Genomic DNA, 17,286 nt, shown 5'->3' on the forward strand with positions numbered 1-17,286 from the left:
GACCTGTTTCACTTTTTACTTCAACACCAGGTGTCAGTCTAACACATCACCAGTTTCCCTGCAGCTGCTGTATCTCCTAGCATACGACCTGGACAGATAGACAGATTGGAAGACACACCACTGTGCATGCATACCCATCTCTGACTTGACACGTTGACAGCTGCCTAACAGTCTTACATTTTCACACATACACCCTTCCCCCCTTCTTGTTTTTCTGAACTCTATCTCCGTCTCACGGCATGCCTCAACCTGCGCTCTCCGCCTTCCTGAGAGCTCATGCTAATTCCTACTCTGTGATTTGCCGTCTTCTGTGGGGTACTGTGTGCCCACTGCAAAATCTGATTGGCTCTTTCAGTGACCCAGCAGGTTTGAGGGGGAGCGGGCTTCCACTGTTACCACAAAGATAAGTGAGAGATAGGCTTGATGACAGAGGTTACATCTTAGATGAGAGCAGCTGCAAAGTAGGAAAGCAAACAAAAGAAAAGTAAGAAAAGAAAGAAGCATTATGAGATAGTAATATTACAAGGAGGAAAAGAGAAGTAGAATCCCAGAGTGCCTTGGTGGACCCTGTAAACAGGTAGGTGTTACATACTGTTGCTGCTGCAGTGCAAACAGTACAATGTCTCTCTCCTTGTGTGTCTGTAAAGTAAGCTGATATCACACTCTTAAAACTCTTTAATTTGGGATTTTCTCTGAAACTTGTGCAGAAAAAAAAGCATGTACAAGCATGCAAGTGTGTGAGTTTGCATGTGTGCTGGTATGTAATCAGTACCTCTTCTGTTCAGACATGAATAATCGCTCCATCGCCTGGTGGCTAAGACAGATTGGCCTGCCACAGTATACCAAGATACTAGAAAGTGAATATTATGGTCTTGAGGTATGTGGATGTGCAAAACGCAACCTATGCTTGTGTGTGCTTGTCAATATCTCTTCTGTCTTTTGTCTGCACTTCAATCTTCCTAATCCTCTATATTCCTTGATCACCTTGTTTCCCTGCAGGGCTTGATGAATGTAACTGATGGAGAGCTGAAGGATGCAGGGATAGAGGATGCAGCACACCGAGAAACCATCCTCAGTCAGCTTTCACGACACAGACAGAGACTGGACCCACACTCTGGTGACACACACTGGCCACACGCAAACACACATGCGCACTAGAGCTATGAGACAATGTAATATTCATCATTTGCTGAATAGTTTATATCAATTAAGTGGAATCATATCATTTTGTATCACATGCATGGCAGACAACCAAGCCCCAGAACACCAGGAGCCATCAAAGCTTCACACTCACCATTTGTTTGTGCTAATGTAATTGAAAAATTCATTGGAAATATGTAGCCCTAAAGCATAATATCAGCTGAAAAGGGCCTTGAGGCGAGTCATACTTTATTACTTCATCTTAAGGGGCCTGTCTTGAGGATGCACGGTCCTTATTTTTAAGACCTTCAGCATTTCAGTTTTATGTTTATTTATACCATATTGCTGATTAATGTTTATTCAAATTACCACCTAGCAAATTTTGAGGGGTGGGTATTTTCAGCACTGCACAAAGACTGGGAGAACAGGGGGTTAACAGGGACCCAAGTGATCATTTTTACTCCTTGGGGGCCTTGCAAGTTTGTCTGGCAATGAGTATGGTACCATGTCATTCTACAGACTTCAGTTGTACAAATTAATAATTCAAAGCGAGTTATAGTCTAAAATTTAAACTTTGTTATTGAAGCTGTTTTACAAACAAATAGTTTTGAAGAGTTTTGAGTGCAACACAGTTCTTTGCATAGAACATCAGTGATTTCATTATTTTGTATAATGCTTTGCATATATTTGCAATATCACTACACTATATTGATATTCAGGGCTAGGTATGGTTTTAAACGATTTTTGGTAGAAACAAAACAACACTCATTTGAATACCTTTATTTCAAGGTTGAAGCACTTTTTCTACATTTTTTAATTCAAGAAAAGAAACCAAATTTAATCATTTTCATTTAAATAAGAAACTAAGTGTAAACAAGTTTATGAATCTGACATGTGATGTCAGCTTTCAATGCATGACAGTTTTCCATCTGGGTGATACAGCAATGCTTTGGTTGTCACTGAAAAGTGGACTTATTCGGTAAGTGTCTACACATAAAGGTTCTCCATAGGTCACACTCACATGTCATTTACTATAAACAATAGTGCACTGTCTTTTTATAGGAACCAAGGCTCTACGGACCCTCTGCGTGTGGTAGCAGAGATAGGATAGCCGGAGCCTCTGGTGAAGCAGGTCATAACAAACAGCCTGTGTCTGTGTCTCATGATCAGTTAGCCTCTCTTAGTGGGACAGAGGTGACTGGGATACAACATGAGTCAGTGAAGATGTGAGTTAGTGTTTAGGATTAGGTGTCCAATAGACTCTTCACAGATGCCTGGATGTGATTTAGTCTATGAAGAATGACCCTATTTGGACATGTAGCAGGTATGATGCAGTTATGGGGTTAAATGTGGTCAGCAGGAAGGATTCTTTCAGAGTTGGGTGGCATTACACAGTTAACTTGCATTGCTCATCACTCTTCTCCACGATGCATTGAGCATCAGTAAAATGCTTCTGCTTCAGACACGAGTCTCCATCACAAGACACAGCTTTGTTCATAATGGAAAAATATTCTTATTAATGCTGTGATATGGATTTTAATCATAACATCCAGTCCTAGTGCGCACACATGTGCACATGCCCCCACGCATACTGTGTCAAACACAAGGGAGACTGTCAGCCTCATTTGCTCTTTTTATCTAAAGCAGATTATGATCATTTCAGATTATGATTGAGACTTCATTAGTTTATTCAAGCAGTTCAAGGAAATATGTTTCTGTGTATGGTGTTAATGAAAGAAGCCTAAAGATGAACTCCTTTAGTCATCCATTTCCATTTCAACTTGCACAGAGCAGTCTCTGGTCATGCTTCATTCATGCTTAGTGTGACTGGCCTTGTTTATCAACTGAAACCACAATTTATCATGGGGCGTTTACTGGCTTGTTTTTATATAAAGTATAATTCAAATAAGTTGAATGTGGAAATCTAGAGAGTAAGGCCTGAATAAATGATCACATCAGATGTTAAATAATGTCTTGTATTATTTGGCTGTGTCCTAATGTGAGAAAATATACCTGAACCTCTAAAGCTCACAAATTAAAACGCTATATCTTGTTTGTTCCAGTTTCATATTTATCGGACAGACACGATAGTGGGTCTTCTTTCCTTTAGCTCTCAAGCATGTACACATACTTTCCAGAATGCTTAACTATTTCTTTACAGTGTCATTTTGTCCCCTAAGATGTGCAGGTCCTGGAACGCAGGGTGAGCCGAAAGTACTCCCTGGGATCGTCTATGGACCTGGTGAGACCACAAAGTTGGGACCAGATAGCACCACAAACACAGACATGTCCTCAGAACACATTTGTCACCTCGCTGTAAGACAATGCAAACAGTAGTAGCTCCAAGAGCCACACTATTTGGGTCTCTACCATGTCCTGCAGGTGAAGCCTCGGAAGGACCTGTTCCGTCAGAGTTTTCTGCCCCGCCTCCACCGCGCTGACAAAAAACACCGCCTGTCTGCCTCCTGCTCGCAGCTCCGCCCCCTGAATGAGGACAACGCTCACATCAGTGAGACGGACCGCTGTCAGGACAGGGACAGCAAACACAGGTAGGCCCACCCTCCTGTGGGTGTCGTATGTGCATCTGTGAGAGAGTGTGATTATATGTGTTTGTGTGTGTGTGTGTGTGTGTGAGAAAGAGAGATCCAATTACTCCAGGTAGTCTACTCATATTTGGCTAATAATTAACCAGTGCCTTACAAAGTCTATGTCTGAGTTTGTAAGCTGACGTAGTTGTACCCAACAATCAGTTGTCTCTGAAAAGGCTGAAAAGACAACACCAATGAAGAGCCTGTACTTTCATCATTGAGGAAAACCGCAGCTCTCTGATGACGAACATAACAAACAACACACCTTGGGACTTTGATATTTTGGTCACTCTCCCCTCCAGTGAGAAGCCAAGGACTAGGTGACAAAGGCAAGTGTGTGTGTCTGGCAGTTGTTAATCTTGAAGTCCAGAGAAGGTTCAATGCAGCCTCATTTTCAGCATTAAACGGCCAGATCACTTATATTTACAAAGCAAAAAGTTTCCACTCTATCAAATAGTTTGGGTTTTGGTTAGCCGGTTTGTTGAGTTTTGGTTGGAGATATTCAAATCTAAGACTTCTGCTGTCACCTCAATACAACAGGAGTGATTGGAATTCTTTCTGAGGTGGTAAACGCACTGAAGATTTACATTAGAAAACCTCAACAGCAGAAGGGTTTTCACAGGAACTTCTTCTTTCTGATGTAGAAACTGTCCCTATAAAAAGAGTATCTGAAGAAACACAGCTGTAACTTCTCAGTTTTCTGAGGGCGACAAACGACACTCCATTCTCCTCCACTGCTGTGAGGTGGCTGCAAAAGTTTCAAAGGTGAATATTTCAAAATCTCAGTACATAAAACCAAACCTACCTGCGTGCCTAGATACTATAATTGAGGAAGTATGTTCTTGTAATTTGGCATAACTAACCCTTTAAGATATTACAGCTTTTTTAATGCCTACCTGCTCAAGGGTAGAAAGAAAAAAAAAAACACATTTTCTCACTATATACTCAACAGATATCTATCTCCTAAGATTTCTGCTGCTTCCCCAACACAGTGGAGGTGCACTTAATTCCGTATGTGCAGCTTTACGAGGCTGAGATAGGGAGCAAAAACATGATCAGGACTTGCCTACGCTCAGAATTTCTAACGAGAAGTATTAGTCACTTTATACAAAGGCTCCCCGGTGCCTTCGGCCCCTCACCTGTGCCAGATTCAGCTGCTGACTTTTTTTTTTATGGTTTACTGCACTTAAAACTATTGAGTGAGAAAATACTGTTAATGTGTTTTGGGATTTGGGGGAACCAACCCTTTATTGCAGGTGTAAAAACTGTTTCATTTTAGAGATTATTGAGTCACATCCATGGGGAAATGCACATGAATATTTCTACATGAGTATCCCATTTAAATGTAACAGCTGACAAGTACTGCAAGTGTATAAATGAAGGCTGTCAAGTTCAGGCACATCTCTGCTCCCTTGTTGTAATGTGGTGAATGTTTAAAGCCCCTGAGGTTGTAAACCTACTGTTCTCAATGAAGTAGATAGTTCTCTGCTGTAATTGGCTCAAACTCATCTGAAACCAGGTAAAATAACTGATAAACAGACCTGGGCATGCAACACCTAAATTAGTGCACCAGGACACGTGGGAAGAAAACATTTAGAAACGGTAATCAATAGACACATGTCGATTATTTAGAGTTTAATTACTGAGAATTTGTGTGGCTGTTGTGGACTAACTGCCTCTGATATTTGTGCAACATCTTTTCTGAGCCATGTTCTTTCTAGAGGGCAACGCGCTATACATGGCAATTTCATTACTTTCCTAAACCAGCCAGTACTCGACAAAAAATGACAAAATATTCCCTGGAACCAGCTTCTCAGATGTAAATATTTGCTAGTTTTCGGGCTTTCTGTGACAGCAAACTCAACATGGTTGGGTTTTTGACTGTTTGGGCTTTTTAGCTTTTCTGTCGTTTAATATATTATTAAAAACAATCAATTGATTATTACAGAAATGTAATGTAATGTGATGATATGAAAATTGCTGTGTGCAACTCAGCTCTGCCATGATGAAATGATGGGGCCTTTGCCCAGGTTTTCTATATGTTAATTACTTGACATACAGAGAAAACAAAGCAATTTGATAAAACACTGTACAAAAAAAACGAGCTCCAACTTGTGTTTTTTTTAGAAGCAAATGATGAGGAGTAAACCTGGGGCTTTGTATGCCCCCCTGGTAACCCAGCCTCGGTCTGATCTGAAGTTTGAAGAGACTAAATTCATACCATATGTCTTCCTGTCACATACCTCTGTACTTCTACCAACCGTATAATCCTGACTGTGGCCAGGTGATGTGTCAGCTCAGCTTGTGTCGGTATCCGAGGAATGCTGGGGAGATAGCGGTGTTTCAGCACCGGGGCCCGGGGCGGGGAGGAGGACCAGGAGGAGGAGGAGGAGGAGGAGGAGGAGGGGAACTTGTAAGGACTCGTCCGAAACTGCTTGCACAGGGAAGAGGGAGTACAGAGGCGCTGGGAGGGGCCGCAGCGGAGAAGGACTGCAGGCTTGTCCCCGGCTGTTGTTGAGGTCTGCCTTTAGTTTGGACCGCAAAGCGTAAAACATGTCCCCGACGAGCTGGCTGTGAAGCGGGCTGACAGGTAGGAGCGGTGGCCGCCGCCGGTGGAAGGTTTCCGAACAAAGGTTAACCTCGTTAATTAACGCGAGATGTTCGCTTTTAACTTTTGCTGGGACTTTCTCAACATTTATTCCTACCTCTGGACATATACAGCTGTCAACATGTCGATTCAGTCTTTTTTTTTTTTTTTTTTACTTTTGGTTACTCCTTGCTATCTAACTACCTGTTGCATAATTTGTGGAGTTAAGACAAGAAAACTGGATTTTCAGTTTCAAAACTAACGCTACCAAACAAAGGCCATTAAACAATCTTCCAGTGACATTGGCTATCAGCTTTAAAGTCTGTGTCGATCAGATTACCCGGAGGAATACCAGCAGACTGGTGAACCTGGTTAAAATAGTTTGACACATAGTTATGTGAGGTTTCAGGTTGCATTTCACAATAGTGGCTCTGGAGTATATTGCACAGGTGTTTCTGGTGTCCTGCCTGGGCCAACGCCCCTCAAACAGGATGTGGCTCCTTCTTACCTCATCACAAATCTTAAAAGCTACGATTTATATGGAAAAGTGTGTGTGTTTATGTGTGTGTGTGTTTCTGTCAGTCAGATATTTTACTGCTGTCACCTGGGTTTTTCACATTCATCATTGCCATTTTAATAAGCACACCTTGGGAAACCCATTGCAGATCATCCATAAATGTTACCTTTGTGAAGGTCATAACGCATAGTTTTCTTATTGAAGCTATTTAAACAGGTTTTGGTTCAACCTAATCATCTTTTTGGAGGCTCTTGTTTATGAATGATTTTAGTAGTTTGCTGCTGTTGAACTTTATTGCATTACACATAGAGGTTTTTCTGTTATTTATCCTGTCCTTATTGATTTGAATGGGGTGGACAAAATAACAGAAACACGTCTTATAATGCAGCACGGCTCAACAGCAAAACTGCAGCCTCTAAAACAATTATACAGTTGAATCAACACCTTTCTCAAACAGCTTCAACACAAGCTGAGCTTAATGCGTTAAGGGCAATTTATTGCAAGATTGTTAAATTAAACTGCATTAGTTTTAACTGTTTGTTCCCAATAAACCTCCAATTGAGTGTGTCTTAGTAAGGTAAGACTAACTACTGGAGGCACCTGTCAGCATAATGCAATACACTTAATGATAATAATACATTTTATTTATAGAGTGCATTTCTGGAAACTCAATGACCCTTACATGGCAAGTTAGGTCAGTAAAAAGCCAAAATTATACTAAAACTATACACAGTACAATAAGAGCACAGAATAGTTGTGTAGAACTGAGGTAAAACAATTTGTACATTAATTCATTAAATTATTAGTTGATCAACAGAAAATTAATTTTGATAACAGATTAAGTAAGATTAAGTAATCTTTCAGGAAAAAAATGCCAAACATTACAGAGTACCAGCTTCTCAATTGTGAGGATATACTTTGCTGATCATAAACTGAATGTCTTTGGGTTTGGGGTGGACTGTTTGAAGATATAACTCTGGGCCGTAGGAAATTAAGGTGGGGGTTCTTGATGTCTTAATGGACCAAATGTATTTATCAAGAAAATGGCAGATTAGTCAGTAATGTTAGTTGCAGCCCTAGTGTAGAGTAGGGTAAGTAAGAATAGTAAGATTCATGTCAATGTTTGTTGTAAAACCCAATAAACAACAGGTGAAAAGGCCCAGTCCAGGTGCAGTGCTTGGTCAGTGAGCACGGCTGTAGCTGTAGCACCCCTGAGGGCACTGAGGTCATGTTCTTGTTATTGTTTGTGGGAGTTTTGGGATTTTAACAACTTTGGGCCACTTTTAACATTCCACAATTAAAACTTATATGTGATGGGTATTTTTATTAGAGTGATTACACTCTTTCTAGACTTTGTGTGATAAAACATTCAGCATTTCTCCACTAGATATGTATTCCAAGCAGCACGGAGAGGGCTTTAAAACTGGATTTAGATATTTCTGTTAGGAAATGAAAATGTAAGGCTTTATTTTTCTTGGTTTGTGATTTTCATGATAATTTTCCAGGAAGTTTTCTGGAAAGAATTATGAAATCTGGTACTAATCACAGGAAAGATGGAGAAAAAAATCTGAGATTTTTGTCTGAGCTTGTTTATGGGCAATTGTTTTTGATATCTGACACAGTTTCCATGAAAGAGCTGCTCTAAATCTAAAGCAGAAAATATACCTGACCAGCAAACCATAAATATGAAAACTTTTGTGTGTCTGTGGGGTAGTGTTGGGAAAGACTTTGACTCATGACCTCAGTCTTTCTAAAATCCTGTTACAGCCCTGTCAGTGGGAGAGGGGAAAGCCTGGTTGTGGATGGATTTGTAAGTATAGAGCAGGAGTTTATTTTAACAGCACCACAAAACTGCAGTCTCCAAAATGGCCTTAAAACAGTTTCAACCAAACCTGAACATTATTATCTTAATGAGAGCACAGCTTATTGGAGGACTGTTCTATTAGTCTGATCTAGTCAATATAATATTAACTGAATTAGTTAGGAGTTATATTCAGGGTCAAAGTAGGGTAAACAAGCAACCCTCACACCACTGCTGGAGCACAGTGGGAGTTATCGAGTTATTGAGTTCAGCCCTGTTGTGAGTTCTCTGAGCTGCTCATCTGTTTACAGAGCCAGGAAGGTGGAAGCTTAGGGAGGAAGGAAGGAGGAAAAAAAAAAAACAGGCTATTAAAAGTCCCTCAGTTTGTCTGGTGTTGATGACAGACCCAGACCTTGGCAGTGGCCTTCCATCCTTGTACTGTTCATGTTCAGAGGAAAAACATGGCACCATCCTCTGTGGCTCCCCGGGGTTTCATTAAGTAGCTTCTAATCACCTCTTCTCTCTTGTTTTTCAGCAGGAGCAGAGTCAGTGCATACTTCAGCCAGCTGAAGGTAAGAGGTTAAACAAACGACCTCTCTGACTCTCACCTGCTCTCTGTAGCCACCCTTTTTTCCGCATATTTTCCTTTTTAACGCAGCTCGGGGAAAAAAAATATGAGCAGAGTAACTAACATGCAGAGTAACTAAGGTCCTTGCTTGGCTGCCGCTCTGTGCATTGCAGGTTTTTGGTGGTCGGAGAGAGATGGACTCATTGAAGAAGGAGCTAGAGGAGGAACTGAAGCTCAGCACTGAGGACCCAAGGAGCCATGCATGGTACCATGGACCGCTGACCCGAGAGGTGCTCAATGGACCATACTGTTCTCATTATTTATACTTAACCACACAAATTACAGGAATACATTGACTATTAGTTGGGAAATACACTTATTTGCATTATTTTGAAGAGTTAGGTGAGGGGATCAATACCACTCTCACATCTGTATGATTAAATATTATATAATATATTATATAATATATAATTTAGCTTAGCATAAAGGCTGGTGGATTTATTGCACTAGACTGCATTTGTTTCAGCAATTTGTACCCAGCAAACCATAACAGCTGAGTCTCAGCGTAAGTTATATACGGTATGACATCAACACATATGTAATGACCAGCTGGCCAAGCTAACCTGCTGAGTTTTTCTCAGGCTGCAGAGGCTCTGTTTGAGAAGGACGGAGACTTCCTGGTGCGAGACTCAAGCTCAGCCCCTGGCAGCTATGTTTTGAGCTGCTTATGGAAGAAGGAGCCCATGCACTATAAGATCATACGAGTGGTCCTACGTCCCAAAAAGGTGTGTCTATGTTGTGTGTGTGTGTGTGTGTGTGTGTGTGTGTTCTTTCCTGTGCTCATTTATCATTAATTGATCTCTTTGGGTTTTTGAGTGCTGGTCAGGCAAATCAAGCAAGCTGAAGACGTTACCTTGGACTTGGCAATTGGCATTTTATAGACTAAAGGAAGTTTAAGATAATTTATGGTTACATTTATTTTGTTTTGCGATTCATTTTTTGGACATATTTTTATATTTGACATGTGCTTTATATTTAGAGGTGTTTCTGATGCTGTATCCTCCCTGTTTATGCCAATGGCATCAGACACAACATTGAAAACATCTTTCAAAGTAATGCAGCCCAGTACCATTAGCCAAAACTACACCTGTCTGACAAAGTATGTTGTAAATTAAGAATGGAAAATTCTAAAGAAATGATCAGAACTCCTAAAATCACACATGGACTATAATCCACCTTGCTGACATTGATCCATATGTGGAGTATGTTCCCAACACTCAAAGACACAACAGACACACTACGCATACATTATTTATATGTTGCACTAGTGCTCCCTCATAGCTCTGAAACTCTGGCAGAAATATGCTATATATTAAGTGACAAAGTGATGATTGATTGGAACATACTGAGCATGCAGACCAATAGCAGAGAAGTAGATTGTAAGAGTGGTTGGAGAAATATTTATGCATGTCTTTGATGCTTTTAAAAAAATGTTATCTTCTACTATCTACTGTGAATCCTGAGACGAAGAAATACTTGGGGGGTGAACATCTATTACTGAAAAGATAGATTTTTGTCAGACCATTCCTTGAAAGCCTCTGCTTGATATATTAAGTGTGTGCCTCCATCTGTGTGACAGGGCTACTCTCGGGAGCTGTTCCAGTTCGAGGAGGATCGCTTTGACAGCGTTCCCGCTCTGATTCGGTTCTATGTGGGCGACCGCCGGCCCATCTCCCGGGCCTCAGGTGCTGTGATCTTTCACCCAATCACACGGACCCTTCCTCTGCGTGTCATCATGGAGCAACATGCTCAGCCCAAAAGCAGCAGCAGCAGCAGCAGAGGTGCAGGGGGGGAAAAGCACACTGATTCCGACAAAAGACGCAGCCTCAGCTCTACATACACCGACACACTGCAGGCCATCAATCCACTGCTGAGGTGGGAGGAAGTCTGTTGAAATGCGCTGTAGAGCACATACTCATGTAAAGTGCTGAGACATGTTTCGTAACAAATTCAAATAAACATGAGCTTTATTTTATGTGTGACAGGAGTGGGAGTCAGCCTGCTAACTTGGAGAATGTGGGACGGAGGCCTTCGCTTCAGTCTGCACAGTCTGACAGCAACCTACGAACCGGTACATTCTCATAAACATGCAAGCTACACATACTTGTGTCTGTCATTGTTAACCTGTAATGTGCAGATTCAGCTGTGTCATGTTTAGACTGTCGCAGCTGCTGGACACAATACAAATGTCCACTGGACATGTAAACAAATGAAGCTCACTTGTGAACATATATAAATACCAATATTTCCTGACAGTTGGACATGAAATTAATATTTGATGTTAGATTTTATTATTTTTATTATTAATAATTGTCTTTATGAAGATAGTGTACACCAAAACTAATCTGTGATGCAGGTGAAGGAATGAAAGGTTTTTCTTCTGCTAATATACAACATTCAGGAAATACAGATACAAAATTAATATAGGGTGCTGTGCTGTGCAAAGTAAATTAAACAAGTAAATTACAGCAACATGCCACATTGATTGTGAATCAGTTGTAAACTTGTTTACTTGTAACACAACATGAGTGGAAATGCTTGAAGATTGTGAGTTATTTGAAAGACTCCCAGTGGACGTTTGAGCTGCAACAGAGACACGACAAATGGACAACTGGAGATGGCCTCCTCTGCTGCAGGGTCAGGCTATAGTGTATCTCAAAAATGATTGGAGCAGGTATGAAAGTGTGGAACAAAACCATCATTGGAAAAAAATTGTGAAGTGAATGACAAAGCATAGCTGCTCTCAGAGGAGGTTGGTCTTCAAGCGATTTTGGAAGACAGAGCGATTCTGCTGACTGAGTTGGGTCACTTAATTTGATGGGTGCCTTGCCAGTGGCCTCTCTGTAGGCAGTAGTGCTAGACTGATCTATCAGCTGATATAAGATTATTGCAGTTATATATAACTGGTGTATATGTCGGCTGACAAGCAACTAGAAATTGCAGCACAGAAATGCCAAGGTGGATATAAGGTCATTAAGAGACGGTGTCTAAATCTAAATCTACAGGATCCATATCAACACCATGTGGTTTATTTTTCACCTGGCTGCTGCGACTGTTTTTCATCCAGGTGTTCCACAGACCACTCAGTCAGAGGACACCAGCCCCGCCCCCATCTCCCCAGTGTTTCGCACAGGCAGCGAACCCCTGCTGAGCCCACGACCACGGCACACACGTCCCTCCCATCCAGGTAACTTGCAGACATAAGCACAAATGCATCCTCTTTCCACTCAGGATACATAAGTCACACTCAGAAACACCCCGCCCCCCTATGTGCCTGCAGGTGGTGGTGTAACTCTACGAGGTTCAGATGGGCAGCTGCACCCCAGAGCTCCTCCTAAACCTCTCAGGGTCTCTGCCGTTTTTGCCAACGCTACGCCTCCTCCACCCACAGACCCAGACAAAGACCCTTCCTCTTGCTACACTGAGCTGGTCATCCGGGTAAAATATTCTACGATTGCTTCACAGCTCTGTTCATCTTTTTTTTCTGTACTGTCTCTTTTTCTATTTGGGAAATGATGAAGGCCTCACAGGCTCTCTGTAAACCCTCAATAAAGAGTTTATGTTCACGTGCTGTTGCGTCCAGGTGCCACAGTCCCGGCGGAAGGGCCACGTTGACCGACTACGTGCAGAGGAGAAGTGGCAGAGCCGCGCCCGCCTCACAGAAACTTCCTTTGGCTTCCTGGAGGCCCAGAAGAACGATGCATCGTCACAGCTGCTGTTTGACAAAGAGCTGCAGGGGAAGGCAGCAGAGGAAGAGGACGACTGGCATTTTGAACGGCCACATGTTTGTATTCATCATATTTTTATTTACTGTTCGTAGTTTTCATATTTGCTTCTAAGTAGATGTGGACCCAAGGGTCATACCAGTGTTCTGTAAGTATCAGCTGTTTAACATCAAACCATGTGTACTTTACATTTTGTTTTTCAGACGCACATCCTGTATATTTTTACAGTTTCCATGCAGCCAACCGTTTCTGTTCATTTCCTTTTAACATATATGAAAAACAGACTCTTAAAAGTTGTAGGAGTTGTGTAATCCATCACAGTGTGGTAAAGTCAGCATTAGATTTTGGGCAGAGCTGCATATTGTAGCAGGGTACCTGCCACGTAGAGCTCAAACTAACTAACTGCAATCAATTTGATAATCAATTAATCATCTAAGAGATTTTTTTAACTACAAGTACACTGTAGATCTGCAACTTTCCATGTTCCTGAGGACAGATCTAGATGGACTCTTGCTAAAGCGGACTCATTCTTGAGAGAGTCTGTGTCTGTGTTGTCTCTGTCGAGTGACTGTCTTCTGCCACCAGGTGTCACAGTGATGCTGTATGTGACCGTTTGTAACGGCTGTTTACTATTTAGAAAAAAAGAGAAAACCCTCAGTGGACTGAATATTTAACAGTGTTGTGAAATAAAGTTTTGGACAGATGTGTACCAATGTTGTTCTCTCCTTTACACGATCGCAGATAGAGTCAGGATCATGTTTCCAGTTGGATCAGTTTGAGTCGCTGCTCCTTCCAGAGAACAACCGACCTCTGGAGCCCAGCGTCCTGCTGTCTCTCAAAGAGATCTTCAACCGCTCTGATGCCAACACCACCGCTCTGCACATGCTCAGTGTGGACTGCCAGGTACCCAACAGCTGTTAAACTTAACCAAGCACATTTCCAGAATAAATATATGCTTTATTTTTATTGAAGTGCTCCAGCCATCTAGGACCTGCCGTTAACCAACAGACTCGAGCTCAAAGCTTAAAGAGTATTTTTAAGTTGTAAGAAATTTGAGAAACAACTTTTATTCCTACATCTGTGATTAGCCTAAAAGTGAGGGAGTTTTACTTTGATCTTTCTCTTCAGTCCCAAATTTCACTTTTAGCAGTTTGATAAATATGGACCCACAAACCAAAGTCCCAGATACTGAGAGTAGTTTGAATAATTATTCAATAAACTGCATGTGAAACCTGACTGGCTACTGACTTATCATTGTTGTGATACTGCAGGTAGCACGCATCGTTGGTGTGACGGATGAGCAGAAGAGGATTATGGGAGTTGGATCCGGGCTGGAGCTTGTCACTCTGCCACATGGACACCAGCTACGACAGGATTTGTTAGAAAGGTTCTGCTTCTCCGATTACTGACGTCACTACAAAGTATTTGAATGGAATTTTATTTCTGGTGCTGAAACCTTCAGAGAATTAATTTGAGTTGCTCATTGCCATAAGTGAAAGTGAGGAACACACACACAGTGCTAATATTTTCATCTTTCATTTTTTTAGGCATCATCTAATAGCACTGGGTGTCGCAGTGGACATCCTGGGCTGCACAGGGACTGTGAGCCAAAGAGCAACTGTTTTACATAAAGTAATCTTATTGGCCCAGGCCCTGAAAGAACACGCCCACAACCTCTACTCCTTCTCAGCTGTGATGAAGGCTCTGGAGATGCCTCAGGTGGGATGATTATGACAAACAAAAAAAAGCAACATAAAATTACACAGAGTGGAAACTGGTTGAAGTTTCCTCACACATATATTTGTGTGTGTGCACATGTGCAGATTCTGCGACTGGAGATGACATGGCGAGCGCTGAGGAGGAACCACACAGAGAGCGCCGTTTTGTTTGAGAAGAAACTCAAGCCCTTCGTGAACTCGCTGAACGATGGAGACGGTGAGTGGTGGCGTTAGAGAGAGAGAGAGACACATCTTATTCCTTTAGCAGGTGCATTTGTTCAATGTCACTTTTTATATGTCATTACATATTGGAGGTGCAGCCCTCCCAGATGAACAGCTCTAAAAGAAATTCAATGGATGTAAGGGTGCTGAGGTATAAAAAGAAATGAAATACTGAACAACTGATAGGAGCTGCAGTCTTTGCTTTGTTTTACAGAAGTTTCTCCTTTATTCTTTACTGAATATTCAGGGATTACCTGAACACCAAATAGATTTTAAATTATATAATAAAGAAAAACAGAAAGTAAATGTGAGCCCTGTTAAATGTTAGTAATACCTTAGAAAGTAAGTATCATACATTGAGAACAGTGAATCACAATTCTCCATGAACCAAAGTGACATCTTCAGATACTTATTTTATTTGACCAACTGTTCAAAACAGTTATAACCTGATTCATAGTGCTTCACAGAAACTTCCAGCTTTTTTTGCCTAAAAATAACTTTTAATGGAGAAATCAGAATATGTAATAGAATATGTAGCTGTAAGCCACAAGCCTCAGCAGTGATGATGAGTGAGCTGCCCAACTCACGCTGACCCAAGTGACATCACTTGAGGAAGTTTACACAGCTCCCTCTAGAGACACAAAGGGCTTTATAAAACTTTTTCACCTATTTAGTAGTAGTTACCAAGACCTGTAAACAGACGATGTTTGATGTGAAAAATCAGCACTCTTCTTTCATAGACCTAACTTTCTTCTGTGTGTTCATATATTTTTTCCATAGATTCCGTAGTTCAGGGTCCCATCGCCGTGCCACACCTTGTTCCTCTGCTGATGCTGATGGAGGGCGAGGACCCGGTTGAGAACAGCGACAGAGGCTGTCAACTTCTCTACAACGTTCTCCAATCAGCTCGCAGCGCTGCGCTACATGCCCAGGATTATCAGAAGCATGCACACACTCTGCTCACAGGTACAAGTATAACAATGTCCTCTCTTTTCAGAAACACTGACAATCTGCCACTTGCAACAATATTTAACTCTTCCTAAATCTTACTTTTTTCTGACGCTTGTTTGTATGAGTCTATCAATTTGAATTCACCAAATTGTCTTAATTTCTTTTAATACTTTTCATTTTAATTTAAAAATCTTCATAAATCATGAATGTCGCCTGTTCATGAGGAGATCCTGGTTCATGAGATTTCATCATTGGCATTAACAACACCACTAAATGACTATACTCACGTGCCAAATCTGTTCATACAGGTGGTTATTGTAACTATTTTTGGTAAAAATAAACACTTTCTCTGACCATATGATCTGATCAAACGTCTGTCCCACTGCTCCACCAGCAGGCTGGGAGCCAGTCCCCGAGCTGCTGGAGGGTTTCCGGACAGAGTTCGCCCTGCGGCTGTTCTGGGGTCAGTCGGGTGCGTTGGCCGACAGAACGGAGCGCTACGAGAAGTTTGACAAAATTCTTTGTGTCCTCTCCGATAAACTGGAACCTGTGGAGATCACCCCACTGCAACCTGACCCTTTAACCTGAGCCTCGAGGCCTGTTTCACCAAGTGAAAGGTGAAATCAGCAAAGATGAAAGGAAGATGTTGTTAGCTGAGTTGTGGTGTGTCGGGGTAGCAGAGGCAGAGATGTGACCTCTGACATCACACAGACATGGAGGGAGAAGTTTTTTCCTTTACTTGCTGAGATGTGACTGTTGAGTTTTGTCACATGACAACTTGAACACAACTTGTAAAAACTGAATTATATCTGTAACGTGTGGACAGACCTTTATTGAAAAGGGCTGCGTTTGATTCATTTTCCTTTTGCAGGAAATCTGAAATTGTTGCATCTGTTTACTTTTACAAATGACTGGAGGCTCCAGCGTGAGCATTACAAACATTATCACTACTATTACGAGTCAGCTCCCTTTGCACATGAACTGCTGCTATGAGGGACCACACTGGAAATAGTTTTTTCTGCTTGTTTTCAGTGTTTTTAACACAATAAATGAATGTGTTTACTTTTTGTTTGTAGTTTTTGCTGTAACATTTCTCAAAACTAATAGCCAGGACGCAAAGAAACAAGAAATCTGCCTTTTTTTTCCAATTTTTGACATTTATGACTCAAATGATACATGTAAATACATACATTTTCTTTCTAAAAATGGAACATACAATAATACCCCTTAAATGTTCATAAAACATTTACTAGTGCAGGACAGAATGGTACAGAAAGAGATGAGTAAACCTTACACCTTATGTCCCCACTCAAACATTGTGTTGCTTCTTACTGTTTTTCAAATTTTATCTCATGCCTCTCGAAACCTGAAACCTCTTGTGCACATACTGCATCCTGAAAGCTGACTTT

The 17,286-nt window shown here is 41.4% G+C and overlaps 1 protein-coding gene and 1 long non-coding RNA gene across 5 annotated transcripts; one reads left to right on the forward strand and one right to left on the reverse strand.

The window, feature by feature from the left end:
• Positions 1–399: 399 nt before the first annotated feature.
• Positions 400–16,939, forward strand: sh2d3a (SH2 domain containing 3A). Of its 4 annotated transcripts, none has more exons than XM_071504461.1 (20): positions 439–577; positions 786–877; positions 1,000–1,117; positions 3,204–3,230; positions 3,321–3,382; positions 3,523–3,689; positions 9,169–9,205; positions 9,375–9,491; positions 9,843–9,986; positions 10,841–11,136; positions 11,247–11,332; positions 12,329–12,448; positions 12,542–12,699; positions 12,845–13,045; positions 13,728–13,889; positions 14,258–14,373; positions 14,534–14,705; positions 14,810–14,921; positions 15,707–15,892; positions 16,272–16,939. In XM_071504461.1, the coding sequence occupies exons 2-20, from the start codon at positions 788–790 to the stop codon at positions 16,463–16,465; spliced, it is 2,565 nt and encodes an 854-aa protein (XP_071360562.1). In that variant the 5' UTR covers positions 439–577; positions 786–787; the 3' UTR covers positions 16,466–16,939. The 4 variants fall into 4 exon arrangements, with proteins under 4 accessions (XP_071360565.1, XP_071360562.1, XP_071360563.1 ...); XM_071504462.1 differs by having other exon boundaries at positions 9,172–9,205; XM_071504463.1 differs by having other exon boundaries at positions 16,275–16,608.
• On the reverse strand, positions 3,259–6,127 carry LOC139636409 (uncharacterized). Its single transcript, XR_011694393.1, has 3 exons — positions 5,990–6,127; positions 3,511–3,624; positions 3,259–3,379 (listed from the first exon to the last, which is right to left on the reverse strand). It is a non-coding gene; the product is annotated as an uncharacterized lncRNA (long non-coding RNA).
• Positions 16,940–17,286: the final 347 nt, after the last annotated feature.

This window comes from Trachinotus anak, unplaced genomic scaffold (assembly GCF_046630095.1).
Source record: "Trachinotus anak isolate AG129_WGS33_773 ecotype Australia unplaced genomic scaffold, CSIRO_AGI_Tana_v1 ptg000019l, whole genome shotgun sequence".
NCBI lineage: Eukaryota > Metazoa > Chordata > Actinopteri > Carangiformes > Carangidae > Trachinotus > Trachinotus anak.

Bases quoted from the DNA above. Each gene is read 5' to 3' on its own strand.
- sh2d3a (XM_071504461.1), top strand. From the start codon at position 788: ATGAATAATCGCTCCATCGCCTGGTGGCTAAGACAGATTGGCCTGCCA. The intron at 11,333-12,328 runs GTACATTCTCAT...TTTTTCATCCAG, and splicing joins TGACAGCAACCTACGAACCG to GTGTTCCACAGACCACTCAG. The intron at 14,922-15,706 runs GTGAGTGGTGGC...TTTTTTCCATAG, and splicing joins CTCGCTGAACGATGGAGACG to ATTCCGTAGTTCAGGGTCCC.